The sequence below is a fragment of the Chiloscyllium punctatum genome, chromosome 30 (genome assembly GCF_047496795.1).
Source record: "Chiloscyllium punctatum isolate Juve2018m chromosome 30, sChiPun1.3, whole genome shotgun sequence".
Classification (NCBI taxonomy): domain Eukaryota; kingdom Metazoa; phylum Chordata; class Chondrichthyes; order Orectolobiformes; family Hemiscylliidae; genus Chiloscyllium; species Chiloscyllium punctatum.
Window position 1 is genome coordinate 15,754,096 of NC_092768.1, and position 22,889 is coordinate 15,776,984.

Sequence of the window (22,889 nt, forward strand, 5' to 3'; positions counted from 1 at the left end):
AGCCAATAAGGTAAAAGGGGAGTACCGAGAGACTCAGCTGAACTGTATATCTTGCAATGTAACATACAGATCGGTGTGCCTACCCTGTAGACACCTGCCTTGCAAGAGCATTAATAAATTAAACTGCTGCTTCAGAGATTGCCTTGGACTGAAATTATTTAAGCAAGTGGGTTCTATTTCCCACAATTGGGGGCTAGTCCGGGAGATCTTCTATCTCCGGGAGAGAGTGGCTGGCCCTGGACACTGAGAAGACGTGTCTCGTTCCCAGTTGAGGAGCGGTTTCGTGTCCGCTCCCTTGGGCGACTGGTAGGAATCCTTGAAAGGACACATCTGAACCGCGCAGTGGGGAGAGTAAAGCCAGCCCTGAATGCAGAGAAGGGCCAGGCAATTCCAATATTACAGTTGTAGAAAGGATGTTTGGGGACTCGTTAACTGAGGGAGTATGGGCTGAGGTTAGAAACAGGAAAGGAGAAGTCACCATGCTGGGAGTTTTCTATAGGCCTCCGAATAGTCCCAGAGATGTAGAGGAAAGGATAGCAAAGATGATTCTCGATAGGAGTGAGAGAGGCATAGTAGTTGTCATGGGGGGCTTCAACTATCCAAATATTGACTGGGATCACTACAGTACGAGTACTATAGATGGGTCGGTTTTTGTCCAGTGTGTGCAGGAGGGCTTCTTGACACAGTATGTAGACAGGCCAACAAGGGGCGAAGCCACTTTAGATTTAGTACTGGGTAACAAGTCTGGCCAGGTGTTAGATTTGGAAGTGGGTGAGCTCTTTGGAGACAGCGATCACAATTCTGTCAAGTTTACTTTAGTGATGGAAAGGGATAGGTGTACTCCACTGAGCAAGAGTTACAGCTGGGGCAAGGGAAATTACGATGCAATTAGGAAAGATTTAGGAAGCGTAGAATGGGGAAGGAAACTGCAGGGGATGAGCACATTAAAAATGTGGAGCTTATTCAAGGAAAAGCTCCTATGTGTCCGAGATAAGTATGTACCTGTCAGGCAGGGAGGAAGATATAGAACACGTGAGCTGTGGTTTACTAAGGAAGTGGAATCCCTGGTCAAGAAGAAGGCTTATGTTAGGACAAAATGTGAAAGCTCAGTTAGGGCACTTGAGCGTTACAAGGAAGTCAGGAAACACCGAAAAAGAGATTGCAGAAGAGCCAAGAGGAGACATGAGAAGTTGTTGGTGGATAGGATCAGGGTTAACCCTAAGGCTTTCCATAGGGTAGTCAGGAATAAAAGAATGTCAAGAGTTAAATTAGGGCCAATTAAAGATAATAGTGGGAAGTTGTGTGTGGAGTCAGAGGAGATAGGGGAAGCACTAAATAAATATTTTAAGACAGTGTTTACTATAGAAAATGAAAATGTTGGCGAGGAAGATACAGAGATACTTGCATCTAGACTAGAAGAGATTGAGGTTCACAAGGAAGAGGTATTAGAAATACTGCAGAGTGTGAAAATAGACAAGTCCCCTGGGCTGGATGGGATCTATCCTAGGATCCTCTGGGAAGCAAGGGAAGAGACCACCAAAACTTTGGCATTGATCTTCAAATCATCATTGTCTAAAGGATTAGTGCCTGAGGACTGGAGGATAGCAAATGTGGTTCCCTTGTTCAAAAAGGGTAGTAGAGACAACCTTGGTAATTACAGACCAGTGAGTCTCACTTCAGTTGTTGGTGAAGTGTTGGAAAAGGTGAGAAGAGATAGGATTTATAACCATCTAGAAAAGAATAATCTGATCAGGGACAGTCAGCACGGCTTTATGAAGAGTAGGTCATGCCTAACAAACCTTATTGACTTTTTTGAGAGGTAGATGAGAGTAAACCGGTTGATGTGGTGTATATGGATTTCAGCAAGGCGTTCGATAAGGTTCCCCACAGTAGGCAATTATACAAAATGCGGATGAATGGGATTATAGGAGACATAGCAGTTTGGATCAGTAATTGGCTTGCTGAAAGAAAACAGAGTGTTGGAGTTGATGGAACATGTTCATCTTGGTGTCCAGTTACTAGCGGCGTACCGCAAGGGTCGGTGTTGAGTTCACTGCTGTTCGTCATTTTTATAAATGACCTGATGAGGGCTTAGAAGGGTGGGTTAGTAAATTTGCGGATGACACTAAGGTCGGTGGAGTTGTGGCTAGTGAGAAAGGATGTAGTAGGTTGCAGAGAGACACAGATAGGATGCAGAGCTGGGCTGAGAGGTGGCAAATGGAGTTTAATGTGGACAAGTGTGAGGTGATACACTTTGGCCAGAGTAATCGGAATGCAAAGTACTGGGCTAATGTTTGGACTCTTGGGAGTGCAGATGAACAGAGAGATCTCGGTGTCCCTGTACACAGATCCCTGAAAGTTGCCACCCAGATTGACAGGGTTGTTAACAAGGCATACAGTGTTTTGGCCTTTATTAATAGAGGGATTGAGTTCCGGAACCAGGAGGTTATGCTGCAGCTGTACAAAGCTCTGGTATGGCCACACTTGGAGTATTGTGTACAGTTTTGGTCACCGCATTATAAGAAGGATGTGGAAGCTTTGAAAAAGGTGCAGAGGAGATTTACTAGGATGTTGCCTGGTATGGAAGGAATGTCTGACGAGGAAAGGCTGAGGGCCTTGAGGCTGTTCTCGTTAGAGAGAAGAAGGTTGAGAGGTGACTTAATAGACACATATAAGATAATGACAGGGTTAGATAGGGTGGACAGGGAGAGCCTTTTTCCAACTATGGGGACGGGAAACACAAGGGGACGCGACTTTAAAGTGAGTGGAGATAGGTATAAGACAGATGTCAGAGGTAGTTTCTTTACTCAGAGAGTAGTAAGGGTATGGAATGCTTTGCCAAGTTTAAGTGCATTTAAGTCGTCATTGGACAGGTAAATGGACGTACATGGAATAATGTAGGTGGGATGGGCTTCAGATTAGTATGACAGGGCGGCGCAACATCGAGGGCCGAAGGGCCTGTACTGCACTGTAATGTTCTATGTTCTATGTTCAATACCACTGTCGAATGGGAAGAATGTTTAGGTACACTATATTAGCTTTTCTAGTCTTAGGATTCTGTCAGGCTATAGTGTGGTCGTCTTACTTAGTGATAACGGTTCCAGAAAGTACAAATCCAAAAGTCATAGAAACAGATACCGACAGCCTGGTGGATTGTGGAGATGTAAGAGATCAAAGGCAATACAGTAACTCAGAGATACATCTTAGGTTCTATGAAAATGCCCCCAAAAGGGCGGGCATGGAATAAGACTAACGGGATGACAGTGTCCCAGAGAGAGAAGTGTAAGGGATATCTTTGGGATAAAGAAAGGCGGAGGCAGGAAGACCTTAGAGGTGATCTCTTGATTAATCCACTTGTTACAGTACACCAAGGCCTTTTCTGGCCAGCTCTTGGCTATCCCGGTAAAAAGTGTAACCCAATATATTTAACAATAAAGAAAACCTCATGGTATGAAGCAGTTTTAGGGGGAGAAACCTATCAGGTCCAATTAGACCAAATATTTGGAATAGAGATGAAAGCAGACGGGAAGAATTTCCTGGGATGTTGTTTTAAAATACAGGTGAAAGACAGAACCCGAGTAGGAGAAAGGAATAGTAGAGTCCCTTATTCTGACCCTAAAGTGATAAAAATTGTAGAGGTAAAGGACTTAAAGCAGACCATGAAGTAGAAACAGGATATGGGGATACAAATGCCTGGGTTGAATGGGTAAAGTACACTGTGAAAAGTTTGAATAAAAGCAATTGTTCTGCATGTGCCTCTGGGAGACCAATGGCCCAAGTAGACCTCTTTCCGCTCGGGTGGAAGCGAGATAGGAGAGGGCATGACATGCATGATAGCCCTGTAGCAGGATGATGCATGGAGTAATAAAGATTGTATGCCACTTCTATTAAAGTTCCCTCCTTTAAAGAAGGAAGGCTTAAAGACGCCCCCCATGTTTTCTGCTGTGGTCGGAAATCACACATCGTGTGTAAACAGGCAAGGAACAGATCGGTCAAGATATTTGGGGGAGCTGAAATCATGTACCGAGATTGAGTATGTGATGGAAAAGGGAGGGAACTACTCAGCATTAAGGATTCCCCAAGCGGATCTGTGGTGGTACTGCGGAGGGAAAATATTGAGACCCACCCTACCTCCAAATTGGAGGGGCACGTGTGCAATTGTACAATTGGCAATTCCGTTCACTCTGGCATTTGAAAAGAAAGAGATAGTAAAGGAAGGGGGACAAAGTAAGAGATCACTATTGGGTACTTTGTTTGATGATCAGGTATATCTAGACTCTATAGGAGTCCCAAGAGGGGTACCCGATGAGTTCAAGGCTCATAACCAGATCACGGCAGGCTTTGAATCAGCCCTCTTCTGGTGGGTAACAGTCAACAAAAATGTGGATTGATTAAACAATATTTTCTATAATCAGCAAAGGTTCATTAATTACACTAGAGCCGAACAACTTGATGCAACCAGCAGAATGGCCTGGGAGAATAGAATGGCCCTAGATGTGATCCTAGCAGAAAAAGGGGGAGTGTGTGTAATGTTAGGAGGAAGCTGTTGTACCTTTATTCCAAATAACACAGCCCCAAATGGGTCTATTACTCGAGCCCTGCAAGGTCTAACAACACTAGCTGAAGAACTAGCTGAATATTCAGGAGTCAGCACATCATTCACCGGGTGGCTAGAATTGTGGTTTGGAAAGTGGAAGGGTGTGGTGGTTTCAGTCCTTACTTCCTTGATCGTAGTGGTGGGAGTACTAATCGCAGTAGGATGCCATATCCTACCTTGCGCACCAGGGTTAATCCAAAGGTTGATTGAAACAGCTTTGGCCACACAAATGCCTCTAAAGTCGGGGGGAATGGCTCTCGTCGATACGGGGGCAGCAAGGTCATCCTTAAATTCTAAGCCCAAGGCAGCGGGAACAAAAGAGTTCATTGGATTATGGCGACAGTTTTGTGATGAGAGGCACGAAGAATCAGTTTTGCGGTCATGACAAGTACTGCCACCAAATTGGGGAATGAATTAACTGCAAATGGTGCTATGAAATCCGTTGTGATTCTTAAAAATGAATGTGCTCGAGCAAAACAATTACAGAAACAGAATGAGAAGTCACAAGTGACTGGTAAACAAACAGAACTGTGTAATTAGAGTTTTTAAAATGTTTAGTCACCTGTTGGATTTCCACCTTGAATTATATAATATATATAAATAATAATTAATATTTATAATAAATCAATTGTGTTAGCCTGAATCAATACTAATTAGCAGGATTCCTCCACGCATTCTCAGTGACCTGTCATACTGATTCATGGTTAATTTAAAACATGACTGCATTGATTCATTGTTAATTAAAGAATGGAAAGCTACATTACTGGCCGGATTATGTGCAGGCAGTGGCAGCAACAGCCTTATTGGTCGAGGAGAGTCGGAAACTTACTTTTGGGGGAGCCTTAATAGTCAGCGCCCCACGTCAGGTACGGACCATACTAAATCAGAAAGCAGGACGATGGCTCACAGACTCTAGGATCTTGAAATATGAGACAATCTTAATAGAGCAGAATGACCTTGTGTTAGTCACAGACAGTTGCTTGAATCCAGCGCCATTTCTGTGGCGGGGTGGCCCTTGACAATCCAGAACATGACTACCTTGATATTATTGAATATCAGACTAAAGATGGACTTAAGGGATGTACCGTTGCATGTGGGAGCTTGGTTGTTTATCGACGGGTCCTCCCGGGTGATTGAGGGTAAAAGACACAATGGAAATGCTGTAGTAGACGGGATAGAGGGAAACGTTATTGAGGCTGAAAGACTGCCTAATGGCTGGTCAGCCCAAACTTGTGAACTCTATGCCCGAGAAAGAGCTCTTAGAGCCTTAGAAAACAAGGAACGGTGTAAGTAGTCTCCAAATATACATTTGGAGTGGTACATACCTTCGGAAAACTTTGGCAAGGAAGAGGACTAATAAAGAGCAGAGGAAAAGGACTAGCACATGAGGAATTGATGAAACAAGTGCTGGAATCCATGTTACTCCCGAGAGAAATAGCGGTAGTTCATATAAACGGACATCAGAAGGGGAATGAACCGGAAGTAAGGGGAAATAGACTGGCCGATGAGGTAGCTAAAGAAGCAGCCTTGAATCCACAGGGGGCAATGATATACTCCCTAATACCTACAATTCCAGATCTTCAGGGTACCTCGTTGTTTACTGCAAAGGAGGAAAAGGAACTACAAGATTTAGGAGCTGCAAAGACAGTGAATGGGTGCTGGATGTTACCCGATGGGAGGGAAATGTTGAATAAAATGATGATGCGAGAGATTATGGCTGTCCTCCATCAGGGGAGTCATTGGGGAGTGCAAGCAATGTGTGATTTAGTCTTAAGGAAATATGGATGCAAAGGTTATATACGATAGCCAAACAGATATGTGTGAGATACATAATATGTAAAAAAGTAAACAAGAAAGTGTTAAGAAAACAAGTGCCAGGAGGGAGACAACCTGGGCTAAGACCAGTCCAGAGCATCCAGGTAGATTATACCGAATTAGCCCGAGTGGGAAGACTGTATGTTGGTAATAGTCGATCATTTATCCGGATGGGTGGAGGCATATCCTCTGGCCACTGCCAGTCCCAGAAGCTAAAGATTTGTTGTTAAAGTATATACTGGGCTTGTCCTCTTCTTTGTCTTTCCTCAGGAAAGAGGGTTTATTGGCACAGATTCTGCCCCTTGAATTCGCTGTTCATCCGATCCGACTGGGAGATTGGGTCCTAGTTAAATCATGGACAGAGACTAAATTGCAATTGGACTGGGAAGGACCATACCAGGCTCTTTTGACGACCAAAACGGTGATAAGGACGGCGGAGAAAGGTTGGAATCACTACACCAGGATTAAGGGTCCAGTGGAATCCGTGGTTTAGAAAGAAGTCTGGACAGCCGAATCAATGCAACAACCACTGAAACTCAGACTTAAGAGACTTTGAGTAACTGATTATACAGTGGCGACGCGAGTGCGGGATTATTTCTGTAAGATTGTACATTAAGTCTCTCGGTGCTTCAGCACGATTTTTAGAATGTCGGGGATGCTTAGGATTACGATACTAGCTCTCTTAGTATTGGGATTTTGTCAAACATCGTCTTCATATGTGTTATTAATGGTCCCTGAGTCTGATAATCCGCATGCAGTTTAGCAAATTGTGGGGATGTAGATAATCAGAGATAGTACAGCAGCTCAGAGATACATCCTAAGTCCTGCAGGGATGGCCTTGGGGGTGATATTTGGATTAATCAACTTGTCACAGTACACCGGGCCCCTTCCTACCAGCCCTTGATTGTCCGATAAAATGTGTAACCCAATATACTTAACGATAAAGAAAACCACATGGTACGAAGGGCAGGGTACCTATCAGATACAATTAAATGAAACACTTGGGATAGAAATGAAAGCAAACGGAAAGGATTTCTCGGGCTGTTGTGTCCGAATTAGCGTAGGAAAAGGAAAATGGGCAGAACTACTGGATAATAAGATACAACCTTACACCCCTCCCAATGACCCTAAGGTGGTAAAAATTATAGAGGTGAAGGACTTGAAACAGACAATCGAAATAGAAACTGGATACGGGGATGCAAATGCCTGGATTGAATGGGTAAAGTATAGTGTAAAAAGTCTGAATAAGAGCAACTGCTATGCATGTGCCTCTGGTAGACCAGTGGCCCAGGTGGTTCCCTTTCCGCTCGGATGCAAGCGCGACAGGAAGGGCATGAAATGTATGATAGCCCTGTATCAGGATAAGACTGCACGGAATGATAGGAACTGTACCTCCCTATCCCTAATGTTTCCTCCCTTGGAGAAGAAAGACTTAAAAGCTCCCCCATGTTTTCAGCCGCAGTCGGAAATCACACGTCGTGTGTACGTAGACAAGGTACAAATCGGTCCGAGACTTGGGGGAGCTGAAATGATGTACAGAAATTCAGAATGTCCAGCGAATCTGTGGTGGTACTGTGGAGGCAAAATATTGAGACCCACCCTACCTCTAGATTGGAGAGGGATATGTGCAATTGTACAATTAGCAATCCCATTCACCTTGGCATTTGAAAAGGAGAAGATAGAAACAAAAAGGGGAAGGAGAAAAAGATCATTATCAGTCACCTCCTTTGATGATAGGATTTATCTAAACTCTACAGGAGTTCCTAGAGGGGTACCGCATGAGTCCAAGGCTCGCCACCAGATTGCAGCAGACTTTGAGTTGGCTCTCTTCTGGTGGGTAATGGTTAACAAGAATGTGGATTGGATAAACTATATTTTCTATAATCAGCAAAGATTCATCAATTACACTAGGGATGCAGTCAAAGGCATAGTAGAACAGCTTGATGCAACCAGTAGAATGGCTTGGGAAAACAGAATGGCCTTAGATATGATCTTAGCTGAAAAAGGGGGTGTATGCGTGATGTTAGGAGGGAGCTGCTGTACTTTTATTCCAAATAATACAGCACCTGACCGGTCAATCACTGGTGCCTTGCGAGGATTGACCATCTTAGCGGAAGAGCTGGCTGAGAATTCAGGAGTAGACGCATCACTCACGGGATGGCTGGAATCATGGTTTGGGAAATGGAAGGGAGTAGTAGTCTCCATCCTTACCTCCCTGATAGTGGTAGCAGGGGTACTGGTAGCAATTGGCTGTTGGATCATATCTTGTATACGGGGACTAATCCAACGGCTGATTGAGACAGCCTTGGCAAAACAGATGCCCCTAAAAGGTAATCAGGCAGAGGAACTCTACCTTTTGAACAATGTGGGGATGAGTGAGACCAAGATGGATGAAGTCTCAGGGATGATGCTTGCAAAATTTGGGGGTGACATATGAGGGAAATGCAGAAGACAACAATTAAAAAAAATGAGGGGGGATTGTGAGAGATACTTGCAAATGTTGTTTCTGCAAATATCACAAGGCTGAATCATGAGGGGGGGTGTAGGTTAAGCTAGATATGCTTGCATAAACAGCTACAAGTAGCTGTTTCTTGCTCCTGCAGAAAACCACAATCAGAGGTTATGAGGCTCAGTGTGGGGAAGAAGTGTTGATTTAGCAAGCATGTACACAGCTTGAGGTGAAGGTGGATGCACACTAATAACACACCACAGAGGGATGTGGTGAAATGGTCAAACTTTGTGGTAAAACAGCCGAGCTAACACCTGCACTTTGTCACGTACAAGGCCAAATAAGGCAAGAAACAATCAACAGTAAGGGACCTTAGGCTTAGAGTAGTGGGAGAAGTAAATAGAGGAGGAGTGAAGCTAGAGCTTGTGATAGGATTCAACACTTTGCATGCTCAGCCAATAAGGTAAAAGGGGAGTACCGAGAGACTCAGCTGAACTGTATATCTTGCAATGTTACATACAGATCGGTGTGCCTACCCTGTAGACACCCGCCTTCAGAGTTTGTCTCGGACTGAAATTATTTAAGCAAGTGGGTTCTATTTCCCACACCATCCTTCTACGCCCACTTCCAAATCATTTATAAAAATGACAAACAGCAGTGGCTCCAAAACAGATCCTTGTGACACACCACTGGGTAACTGACCAGGATGAACATTTCCCATCAACCACCAACCTCTGTCTTTTTTCAGCTAGCCAATTTCTGATCCAAACCACTAAATCACCGTCAATCCCGAAACTCCTTATTTTGTGTAATAGCCTACCGTGTGGAGTAGCCTTACTGAAGTCCATACACACCAATTCAACTGGATTACCTTCATCCACCTGTTTCGTCACCTTTTTGAAGCACTCAGTAAGGTTAGTAAGGCACGACCTATCCTTCACAAAACTGTGTTGACTATCCCTAATCAAATTATTTCTTTCCAAATCATTATAAATCCTATCTCTTATAACGTTTTGCAACACCTTACCCACAACTGAAGTAAGGCTAACCAGTACTGTCCCAACTCCTCTTCTTAAATAAGGAAACAACATTTGCGATCCTCCAATCTTCTGGCAATTCTCCTGTCAACAATGATGACATAAAGATCGAAGCCAAAGGTTCTGCAATCTCCTCCCTGGCTTCTCACAGAATCCAAAGATAAATCCCATCCGGCCCTGGCGTCTTATCGATTTTCAGATCTTCCAATATCATCCAACATCTTCCCCATTATTGAGTAGATGCCAGTGTTATAGCTGGACTGCAAGAGCTTGGCTTGGGGAGCGGAAAGTTCTGGAGCATAAATCTTCAGTATAATTGCCAGGGCCCATAGTCTTTGCATATCCAGTGTCTCCAACCATTTCTTAATTTCACATGGAGTGAATCAAATTGGCTGGAAACTGGAAGAGGTCAAGATGGATCATCCACTTGGCACTTCTGACTACGGCTGCTGTGAAGTTGCTGTCAGCCCTATCTTTTGCACTCATGTGTTGGGCTCTTTCATCATTGAGGATGGGGATATTTGTAGAATCTCCTTCTCCAGTGAGTTGTTTAATTGTCCTGATGTAACTGACGAAAAGTATTCATTAAGTGCTTCTCCTATATCCTCAGATTCCACACAGAACTTTCCACTACTATCCTTGATTAGCCCTAATCTTATTCTAGTCATTCGTTTATTCCTGATATATCTATAGAAGGCATTAGGGTTTTCCTTGATCTTATCCACCAACAACTTCTCATGACCCCTCCTACCTCTTTTTAGCCCTCTCTTTCGATCTTTTCCAGCTAACTTATAACTCTCAAACCCCCATTTGAGCCTTCACGTCTCATCCTCACATAAACCTTCCTCTTCCTTCTATCAAGAGCTTCAATTTCTTTAGTAAACCATGACTCTCTCTCTCGACCATTACTCCCCTGCCTGATAGGCATATACTTATCTAGGACCCGCAGTAGCTGTTCCTTGAATAAGCTCCACATTTCAAGAATGTCCATCCCCTGCAGTTTCCTTCGCCATCCTATGCATCCTAAATCTTGCCTAATTGTATCGTAATTGCCTCCCCCCCCCCCCCCCCCACCCCCACCACCACCATTATATATCTTTCCCTGTGGTATATTTCTATCCCTGCCCATTGCTATTTAAACAGAACCAAATTATGGTCTCCATCAAAAAGTGCTCACCTACCTCCAAATCTAACACCTGGCCGGTTTCATTCCCAAATACCAAACCCAATATGGCATTGCACCTTGTTGGTCTGTCTACATACTGTGTCAGAAAATCTTCCTGCACGCATTGAACAAAAACTGACCCATCTAAACTACTTAAACTATAGTATTCCCAGTCAATATTAGGGAAGTTAAAGACCCCATAACAACTATCTGGAATGGTTAAAAGTAGATAAGTCTCCAGGACCAAATGAAATGTATCCTGGGTTGTCGAGTGAGGCAAGGGAGGAAATAGCAAGGGCGCTGGCAATAATTTTCAATTCCTCTCTGGCCGCAGGAGAGATGTCAGAGGACTGGACGACAGTTAATGTGTGTTCATTATTCAAGGACTGAGCAAGGGATAAACCAGTAAATTATAGGTGGTCATTCTGTAGTGGAGATATAATTGGAAGTAATTTGGAGAGGCACAGATTTTGACCAGTGCAGACTCAATGGGCTAAAGGACCTTTTTCTTCTGAGCTGTAGACATCTGTGATGCTATAACACTATGATGGGAGAAATGAAAGGAACAAAACCTCCATATTCTATTCAGCAAATAAACCTTTTTAGTGTGCTTACCATACACATGGAGGTGCACTGTGAATAGGCGGGTTTTCGTAGAAAGGTCAATGTATTCATAGATTCCACTGTCATCTTCCCGTACCTGAGTTAGCACAAAGGTCCGCATGTCTGAATAGTACAAGATTCGTTTTTCATATGTAGGTGCAGGTTTAGAAATTGTAATATGAGTTGCTTCATATCTTATTATCTCCATATGATTGCGGGTAACAAAAGTCCAGGCTGTCTGTGAGTTTGGTCGTCCCTTTTCCGGTGATGGAAATAGAACAGAGTCCCCTGCAATAACAACCATCTCAGCTGGATCTGAAATAGAAAGCATATTAAATAGAAACATTGAAGAATCATTGAAGAAACAACAGCAGATGATATGACTGAATCCAGAGTCAATGCTAAACACCAGCAAAAACTGAACTGGTCTCAAGAGCTGCTGTTGGGACTGCATGGACCCTGACCCTGACTCTGTCCCCACCATCATTGAAATGAGACAAACACTTGCGACGGAATAAAGAACCAACATGGATTTTTTAATGGGTAAACGTGTTGACTAATTCAGGATGGTTTTGAAGGAGTTAATTATAAAAACTGCTGTTGATCTGATGTCCATGGACTTTCAAAAAGCAACCAACACAGAAACACACAACAGATCTGTGAAAAAAATTGCAGTTCATGGAAAAAAAGGGCTACTGACAACCTGTGGATTGTAATGGAGTGTCTCAGTAATTAGATTATTCGATTCCCTACAGTGCGGAAACAGGTCCTTCAGCCCAACAAGTCCAAAGAGTAACCCACCCACACCCATTCCCCTACCAATGCACCTATCACTTTGGGCAATTTAGCAAGGCCAATTCGCCTGAATTGCACATCTTTGGACTGTGGGAGGAAACCGGAGCACCCAGAGGAAACCCACGCAGACACAGGAAGAATGTGCAAACTCCACACAGACAGTCACCTTAGGCTAGAATCAAACCCAGATCCCTGGCGCTGCGAGGCAGCAGTGCTAACCACTAAGCCACTCTGCCACCCCAATTGATTGTGAGACCCTTGTTTTTTCTGATCTTTTCTAGACATTTGGATGTAAGGGACAATTTCAAACTTTTTGAATGATACAAAACTTAGAAGCATTGTACACTATGTGTAGAACAGTGTAGAACTCCAAAATGAGATGGACAAGTAGGTGGGGTAGCAGATAGTTGAATAATAAGGTTCAATGTGCAGAAGAGTGAGGTGATTAACTTTGGTCATCAGAATATGGAGACACAATATAAAAGAGAGAGTATAATAATTAAACAACTATGCACCCCTTCAAGGTTCGACAACTCAAAACAGATCAGTCAACCATGGCTAACAAAGGTAATTCTGGAAGTTATAATATTAAAAGAAACCTTCAATAAAGTTGCCAAAAAATGAGTAATTCTAAGGATTAGGACGTTTATAGACTACAATAAAAGAAAACCTAAAAACAGGTAACGAAAGGGAGAAAGTGCTATAAATATGATCTCACAAAAACATAAAATTGAAATGTAAAAGCTTATACATGTAAAAAGGAAATACTAGGCTAAAACGAATGTGGGTTTATTATAGGAAGATCCAGCAGAATTTATCTTAGGGAATAAAGAAGTAACAGACAAGCTAAATTATTTCTTTGTGTATATTTCACTGAGGATGATCCTGGAAATTTCCTCGAACCAGAGGTCCAAGTGACTTGGGACAGTAAAGGGTTAAAGGAAATTAGCATTGGTGAGAAGATTGTCCTGGAGAAATTAATGTGGTTGAAAGTTGATAACTCTCTAGGATTTGATTGTTTACACCCCAGAGTGTTGAAGAGGTTTGCTATAGAGACAGTTGATGCATTAGTGATTATCTTCCAAAATTCCCCAGATTCTGGAATGATGCCTGTGAATTGGAAGGTATCAAATATCACCCAGTATTTAATAAGGGAACAAGACAGAAAAACATGAATTACAGACCTGTTGACAGTAGGGAAATACTAGACTTTATTCAAAAGAATGTGACAAGTAAATGGTAGGATGATAATGATCTGTTTAGGCATAGTCAGCATTGAAAATTGAGTTTGATGAACTTGAGGTTTTCTGGATGCTACCAACAAAATTGACAGAGAACCTGATGGACTTGTGATTTGGAGATGTCGGTGTTGGACTGGGGTGTACAAAGTTAAAAATCACACAACACCAGGTTATAGTCCAATAGGTTTAATTGGAAGCACTAGCTTTCGAAGCACTGCTCCTTCATCAGGTGGTTGCTGATGAAGGAGTAGTACTCCGAAAGCTAGTGCTTCCAATTAAACCTGTTGGACTTTAACCTGGTGTTGTGTGATTTTTAACTGATGGACTTAGCATACTTTTTTAAAGAGTTATTGACAAAGTCCCTCCACAGGAAGCTGGTGAGAAGAAATTAACACACATGGGATGGAATAAAGACTGTCTTTTTACTCTTGTGGTCTGTAATGAGAAAAGAAATGATAAAAAGCCAGGACTCCAAAGGTTGCTGCACGGATGGAAAATAAGTAACTTGATACACATTGTGAACACTATTTGTACAGCTGTGTGTTATAGAAGTGTTTGGAAGAAAAGGTTGTGCACAAATGGAGAGTTGATTGGCAATAAGTAATGGATTACTTTGTGGATGACTGACCAATTACTGATGACAAAGGCCTTCTGTCTGCCAACAATTTGATTGGTTCTTAGATGGGTAGAGGCTACTGCCAGAAACAGCACATTATCAGCCAGTTTCAGTATCCAACAGCAACTATGCATTCTCCCAAGCTGAATTTTACCCACCCCTTTTACCAACTGTTTTTCTATCTCTGGACTCCATCTCCATCTATCATTTACTCCCCTGCCTCCCCTCTACTGAACCCCATATGTGCCAACTTTTTCCAAGCTATCAGTTCTGAAGAAGGATCACTAGACCCAAGACATTAATTTTGCTTTCTCTCCCCAGGTGCTGCCAGGCCTGCTCAGTTTTTTCCAGTAATTTCTCTTTTTGAAACTTACTGTCTCTGAGTTCTGTTAAAGATACTTTATTAATAACAAACTGCTACACTTTGTTTAACTTATAAACTTGGTGTCCAACATGTTTGGTGAGAAACAATTGGGCAGTTTGGAAGGTCATTGAATGCTTGAATATTTTGGGAATCTAGTGATAGTGAAGCTGTTTTGGTTTGGCTTGCTTTCCCTATGTCATAACAGGTGGCTGAACAACTTGGGGCTATGAACAAGGGACAGAGAAGCCTTTGGACTATCACTAGCTTAGGTGTTCTCGCTATCTGTAGCTACCTGATGAAGCTACAATGCTCTGAAAGCTTGTACTTCCAAATAAACTTGTTGGACTACCATCTAGTGTTGTGTGATTTTTAATTTTGTCCAACACCAGCACCTCCACATCACTTTTACAGGTGAACCAGTCACTCTGTGCTCTTTATGAACCAGTGGAAACATTTGGTGAAAGATCACTGAGAAGCAACATTATGACTTACACGAATCAGAATAATCATCTCAGGACTACTGAAATATTTTCTAATTTTACTTGCATTTATAAACCCTGATTTTTTTTCCTCTGTCTGTATCTGTGTGTGCAAGGGCTAGTTTATAAAGGGATTAAAGTTTTAATTAACAGTTATAATGTTTACTCATATGTAAAGTCTAATTTCTTCTAATAAACAATAGTTTAAGTTCAGCAGAGAAAGTTAGTCCATGATTTCTGTCAAATTTGGTTGAGAAGACAAGTAAATCTGTTAACCTTGGTGTACTTCTAAAAATTATTAACTAGGAATAGCAGAGCTTGATTTCCAGCATGTTACCCCAATGAATTGTGACAAGCAATCAGAGGAATGTTACAGCACATAAGGAGGCCGATCAACCCATCAAGCCTGCACAGAATGATTATCATTACCTCATGTTAATCTTCTGCTCTTTCCTTCATGAAAATCTTCTCTCCACATTTTTCTTGCCAAGGAGAACAGTTCTAACTTCTTCAATCTATCCTCATCACTGAGGTTTCTCACCCCTTGAACCATTCTTGTAAATCACTTCTGCACTTCCTCCAATGCATTTCCATCTTTCCTATAATGCGATGCCCAGACCTGTAAACAGTAATCTAGCTGAGTTCAACATCATCTCCTTGCTCTTGTACTCTATGCCCCTTATCTGTCCAGAAACACAGAAACATAGAAAATAGGAACAGAATAGGGCATTTGGGCCTTCAGATCAGCTCTGCCAATTATAGCTATGGCTGATCATCCAACTTAGTATTTTGTTCCTGCTTTCTCCCCATACCCTTGAATCTCTTTAGTTCTAAGGCCCATATCTAACTCCTTTTTGAAAGCATTCAATGTTTTGCCTTCAATCATTTTCTGTGGCAGAGAATTCTACAGGCTCATCACTCTCTGGACGAGGACATTTCTTCTCATCTCAGTCCTAAGTGGCCTACTGCCTATCCTTAAACTTTGAACCGTGGTTCTGGACTTCCCAGTCACTGGAAATATTCTGCCTGAATTTACCCTGTCAAGTTCTATCCTTCCATAACCAGAACATTCTTCCTCAGATAAGGAGACAAAAACTGCACACAATACTCCAGGTATGTTCTCATCATGGCCCTGTAAACTTGCAGCAGGGTATCCATGCTCTTGTTCTTGAATCCTTTTGCTTTGGAGGCCATCATATCATTTACCTTCTTCACTGTCCTCTTCAATGCCTGCTGCACCTGTATGTTCACCTTCAGCGACTGGTGTATGAGGAGACCCAGGTATGGTTGCACCTTTTCCTAATCCATCACCATTCAAAAAAACACATTATTCCTACATTTTGTTTTCTGTCTGCCAACCATCTATCCTATCTATCCATCTCAATATTCTACTCCTACATACTTTAATTTTACCTGCTAATCTCTTATAATGCGTTTGGAAAGTCCAAGTAAACCACACGCAATGGCTCCCCTTGTCAATTCTACTCATGACATCCTTGAAAGATTTGTGCAGTTTTTATGGAGCATAATTTCCCTTTCATAATTCCATTGTGACTCTGTCCGATCTTGTCTTATAAATGTGTAGCAAATTTACAAAAGGGACTAGAGTTTCAATGAGATATTATATGTTAATCTTTTTATTTCTGTTTTGCTATGGTTAGAATGATTGATTTGTAATGTGTGAAGTACAGAAACCAGTCAGTGTTCTCTGTTAGCCTGAGTCTATCAGAAAGTTAAATTTGGGATAAAAACAACAAGGAGAAAGTAAGGACTGCAGATGCTGGAGATCAGAGTCGAGAGTGTGATGCTGAAAAGCACAGCAGGTCTGGCAGCATCCGAGGAACAAGAGAATTGATGTTTCAGGCATAATCCCTTCATCAGCATAGGTCCTGATGAAGGGCTTATGCCCGAAATGTCAATTCTCCTCATCCTGACCTGCTGTGCTTTTCCAGCACCACACTCTCAACATAAAAACAAGTACTGAACAAATTCAACAGGCCTGGCAGCATTCGTGGACAGAGAAATAGAGCTCGCCACATTTTCTGTCTTTATTTCAGATTCTAGCATCTATGGTATTTTGTTTTTACCTGAGATAAACTAGGAGCTCTGAATACTTCAATTAAATTGAGAACATTTGTGACAATCTAAGGTTTGTGGGACTCAAGTATTAGTGCATTTTCCAAAAGGTAGTGATAAAAGTCATTTGCAAACATAGTAAACTATGGTGTGGGGAATTAAGTTTTCACCCAATTAGTGACTCGGGTTGAGAATACACTGCCTGTAAGTCTGATAAAGGCAGAATCATCAAGATGGTATGGGATGACAATTTGAATGAAAAGTCTGCAACGGTATAGGGAAAAGGCAGGAGAATGGTACTAAGTCATTGTGCTCATTGGAGGTCTACTACAGACATGATGGGCCAAATGCACCAGTAGTGGGGCTACAGAGATAGCTCACTCTTCCTATCTCGATCATAGCAAGTGATGTGAATCTGGAACTGACTACCTGTAAGGACAGCAGAGGCAGATACCTTCAGCAAATTTAAGAAGCACTTACGATGCCAAGGAATAAGGGTCTATGGGCCAAGTGCTGAAAAATGGGATGAGAATAGCTAGGTAGTAGTCTTTGAGGAGCACAGACTTGATGGACCAAAGGGCCTTTTCTGTGCTGTTGGCCTCTACGGCTTTATGACTATAATATTGAACTTGCTCATATGAGGGGAGATTGGTTCAACTAGTTCTGTATTTAGAACAACATAAGAATCAGAAGCAGAAGTAGGCAATTCAGTCTCTCAAGCCTGCTCCGTTATTCCATACCAACTTGGCTACTCTCAGCTCAGCCTCAACTTCACTTTCCTGCCCCCTTCCCGTAACACTTCAACCCGTGACTCATTGAAAATCTGTCCATCTCTTTGTTAAATTTACTCAGTGTGAATTCCACTAATTCATTAAGCTTTGAGAGAAGTAATTTCTCTTCATCTCTGTTATACATCATACCCTTTATCCTAAAACTATGATCTCTTCTTCTAAATTGTCCGACAAGAAGATAGACTGGAGAGTTGGGCAGAAAAGTGGCAGATGGCTTTCAATGTGAGGTGATGCATTTAGGCAAGTCTAATTCTCGAGCGAATTATACAATGAATGGAAGAGCCTTAGGAAAAGTTGATGGGCAGAGAGATCTGGGAATGCAGAACCATTGTACCCTGAAGGCTGCTGCACAGGTGGATAGAGTGGTCAAGAAGGTATATAGTATGCTTGCCTTCATTGGACGGGGTATTGAGTATAAAACCTAGCAAGGAAAGCGCAGCAGGTCAGGCAGCATCAAAGGAGCTGCTCCTTTGACGCTGCCTGACCTGCTGCGCTTTTTCAGCAACACATTTTCAGCTCTGATCTCCAGCATCTGCAGTCCTCACTTTCTCCTATAAGACCTAGCAAGTCATGTTAAAATTGTACACGACATTGGTTCGGCCACATTTAGAATACTGTGTACAGTTCTGGTTGCCACATTACCAAAAGGATGTGGACACTTTGGAGAGGATGCAGAGAAGATTTACTAGGATGTTGCCTGGTATGGAAGGTGTTAGCTATAAAGAGAGGTTGAGTAGGTTAGGTTTATTTTCACTAGAAAAAAGGAGATTGAGGGAGGACTTGATTGAGGTTTATAAAATCATGGAGGGTATAGACAGGGTGGATAGAGACAAGCTTTTTCCCAGGGTGAAGGATTCAATAACAAGAGGTGATGCTTTCAAGGTGAGAGGTGGAAAGTTTAAGGGGGATACACACGGCAAATACTTCACACAGAAGGCAGTTGGTATTTGGAACTTGTTGCCAGCAGACATGGTAGAGGCAGGCACGGTAGATTCATTTCAGATGCATCTAGACAGATGCATGAGTAAGTGGGGACCAAATGCTTTGGAATTGACTGACAGGTTTAGACAGTACATTTGGATCGGCTCAGGCTTGGAGGACCAAAGGGCCTGTTCCTGAGCTGTAAATTGTCTTTGTTCTTTAAGAAGAAACACCTTCTTCACTCCTACTGTGTCAACTCCCTTTAGCATCTTTTCAACCTCAATTCGATCTCTTTGCATTCTCCTAAACTTCAGAGAATACAGAGGAAAACTGCTCAATCTCTCTTTAAAAGAGCGCAGTGACTGGAACCAGGTGGATTTTGTTGACTACGAGATCCTCAATTGGAGTTGTTAACCTGGGCCAATCAGGAAAGCCCTTACTGACCAATATATATTGCTCTTTGAAAAAATATAAACAGTGAAATTAAAAAAAGAAAAAAATAAACAGAGGATTCAGAGAATCTTCTCACTCTGGGAACTGGCTCTGAGCTGGTTAGAACATAGAACATAGAACATTACAGCGCAGTACAGGCCCTTCGGCCCTCGATGTTGCGCCGACCTGTCATACCAATCTGAAGCCCATCTAACCTACACTATTCCACGTATGTCCATATGCTTGTCCAATGACGACTTAAATGTACTTAAAGTTGGCGAATCTACTACCATTAATCCAGTATTTGATTTTCAGCATCTGCAGTCATTGTTTTTACCTTGTTGAATCTACTACCATTGCAGGCAAAGCATTCCTTACTACCCTTATTGCTCTCTGAGTAAAGAAACTACCTCTGACATCTGTCCTATATCGATCACCCCTCAATTTAAAGCCATGCCCCCTCGTGCTCACCGGCACCATACTTGGAAAAAGGCTCTCCCTGTCCACCCTATCTAACCCTCTGATTATCTTATATGTCTCTATTAAGTCACCTCTCAACCTTCTTCTCTCGAACAAGAACAGCCTCAAGTCCCTCAGCATTTCTTATAATGCGGTGACCAGAACTGTACACAATACTCCAATGCGGCTGCACCAGAGTTTTGTACAGCTGCAGCATAACCTCATGGTTCCGGCACTCGATCCAGACAGGCAGCATCCAAAGAGCAGGAGAATTGACGTTTCGGGCATGAGCCCTTCTTCAGGAATGAGGAGAGTGTACCAAGCAGGCTAAGATAAAAGGTAGGGAGGAGGGACTTGGGGGAGGGGCGTTGGAAATGCGATAGGTGGAAGGAGGTTAAGGTGAGGGTGATAGGCCGGAGTGGGGGTGGGGGCGGAGAGGTCAGGAAGAAGATTGTAGGTTAAGAAGGTGGTGCTGAGTTTGAGGGTTGGGACTGAGACAAGGTGGGGGGAGGGGAAATGAGGAAACTGGAGAAATCTGAGCTCATCCCTTGTGGTTGGACAGTTCCTAGGCAGAAGATGAGGCGCTCTTCCTCCAGCCCCTTACTTCCCTCCAAGACCCCAAGGGATCCTTCCATATCCGTCACAAATTCACCTGCACCTCATTTACTGCATCCGCTGTGCCTGATGTGGCCTCCTCCATACTGGAGAGACAGGCCACCTACTTGCTGAATGTTTCAGAGAACACCTCTGGGACACCCGGACCAACCAACCCAACCACCCCGTGGCTCATCACTTCAACTCCTCCTCCCACCCCACCAAGGACATGCAGGTCCTTGGACTCCTCCATCACCAGACCATAGCAACACGACGGCTGGAGGAAGAGCGCCTCATCTTCCGCCTAGGAACCCTCCAACCACAAGGGATGAACTCAGATTTCTCCAGGTTCCTCATTTCCCCTCCCCCCACCTTGTCTCAGTCCCAACCCTCGAACTCAGCACCACCTTCCTAACCTGCAATCTTCTTCCTGACCTCTCTGTGCCCCCACCCCCACTCCGGCCTATCACCCTCACCTTAACCTCCTTCCACCTATCGCATTTCCAACGCCCCTCACCCAAGTCCCTCCGCCTTCCCTTTTATCTTAGCCTGCTTGGCACACTCTCCTCATTCCTGAACAAGGGCTCATGCCAGAAATGTTGATTCACCTGCTCCTTGGATGCTGCCTGACCTGCTGCGCTTTTCCAGCAACACATTTTCAGCTCTGATCTCCAGCATCTGCAGTCCTCACTTTCTCTGGAACTCGATACCTCTATGAATAAAAGCTAAAACACTGTAAGACTTCTTAACAGCCCTGTCAACCTGGGTGGCAACTTTCAATGATCTGTGTACATGGACACAGAGATCGCTCTGCTCATCTACACTACCAAGAATCTTACCATTACCCCAGTACTTTGCATTCTGGTTACTCTGACCAAAGTGAATTACCTCACACGTGTCCGCATTAAACACCATTTGCCACCTCTCAGCCCAGCTCTGCAGCTTACCTATCACTCTCTGTAGCCTACAACATCCTTCGTCACTATCCACAACTCCACCGACCTTAGTGTCATCTGCAAATTTACTAACCCACCCTTCTACGCCCTCATCCAGGTTGTTTATTAAAATTACAAACATCAGTGGACCTAACACCGACCCTTGCGGTACACCACTAGTAACTGGACTCCAGGATGAACATTTCCCATCAGCCACCACCCTCTGTCTTCTTTCAGCAAGCCAATTACTGATTCAAACTGCTATATCTCCCAAAATCCCATTCCTCCACATTTTGTACAATAGCCTACTGTGGGGAACCTTATCGAACGCCTTGCTGAAACCCATATACACCACATCAACCGGTTTACTCTCATCTACCTTTTGGTCACCTTCTCAAAGAACTCAATAAGGTTTGTAAGGCACAACCTACTCTTCCCAAAACTGTGCTGACTATCCCTAATCAAATTATTCTTTTCTGGATGATTATAAGTCCTATCTCTTATAACCTTTTCCAACACTTTACCAACAACTGAAGTAAGGCTCACTGGTCTATAATTACCAGGGTTGTCTCTACTCCCCTTCTTGAATAGGGGAACCACATTTGCTATCCTCCAGCCTTCTGGCACTATTCCTGTAGACAATGACAATTTAAAGATCAATGCCAAAGGCTCAGCAATCTCTTCCTTGGCTTCCCAGAGGATCCTAGGATGAATCCCAGCCAAGATTTGTACACCTGTTGTCTTTTACTGTGTCTCACACCTGCACACGCTCCACATGGGTGCTAGGGAAAGTATAAGCACTAAGAAGAAAAACAACAGGAGATTTAGAGTCTCCTCAGTAAGAAAAAAAGATATAACCAGGAGGTTTAGAGTCCCCTCAGTTTAGGGCTCGGCCTCTGTGCTGACTGGGCCACAGTCAATGTGTTCCTGCTTTTTGTTTAGGGGGAAACCTGATTCCTGGACTGGCTGATTTATTTAGCCAGTTTGTTAACTGGTATTCCTAAATAAAAATATATATAGCCCTTTGACGAGAAGGGCACTGCTTTTCACTGGCCACTTGGGTGTTTCCTTTTTTCCTGGTGGTGGTACATAAATAAAGATTTACACACTTGTTGTTTTTCACTGTGTCCGACACCTGCACACACAAAAAAAGTGGAATATAAATAAAGATTTACACACATGTTGAGTCACAGAAATGTACAGCATGAAAAGTTTCTCACTGTGTCCGACAAAAGAAAATCTGTAGAGCCAGAAAGCTCGACGATCCCATCACTTTAGAGGAGCTAACTGGCGGTCATCATCCTGCTGCCAAAGAAGGGGACCTTCGCTCTTTAAAGAACTGGTATCCAGTCTCCTTCCTTGGCATGGATTACAAAATTTTCACCAGGGTGATGGCTTCTTGCCTGGCTTCCGTGCTGACCTACATGATTCACCCAGACCACAGTCCCAGGCCGGTGGATACACAACAACGTCCATCTTGTCCAGGACCTGATCCATTTCTGTTGATGGGCTGGTCTGTT

The 22,889-nt window shown here is 43.1% G+C and overlaps 1 protein-coding gene across 1 annotated transcript in view; it reads right to left on the reverse strand.

Annotated features, from left to right (window-relative positions):
• LOC140455096 (cell adhesion molecule CEACAM6-like) overlaps positions 1-22,889 on the reverse strand; it is a 245,173-nt gene that overhangs the window by 24,402 nt on the left and 197,882 nt on the right. Inside the window, exon 5 of the mRNA XM_072549758.1 lies at positions 11,679-11,981. Within this exon, the coding sequence (XP_072405859.1) occupies positions 11,679-11,981 (303 nt within the window). The remainder of the gene's footprint in view (positions 1-11,678; positions 11,982-22,889) is intronic.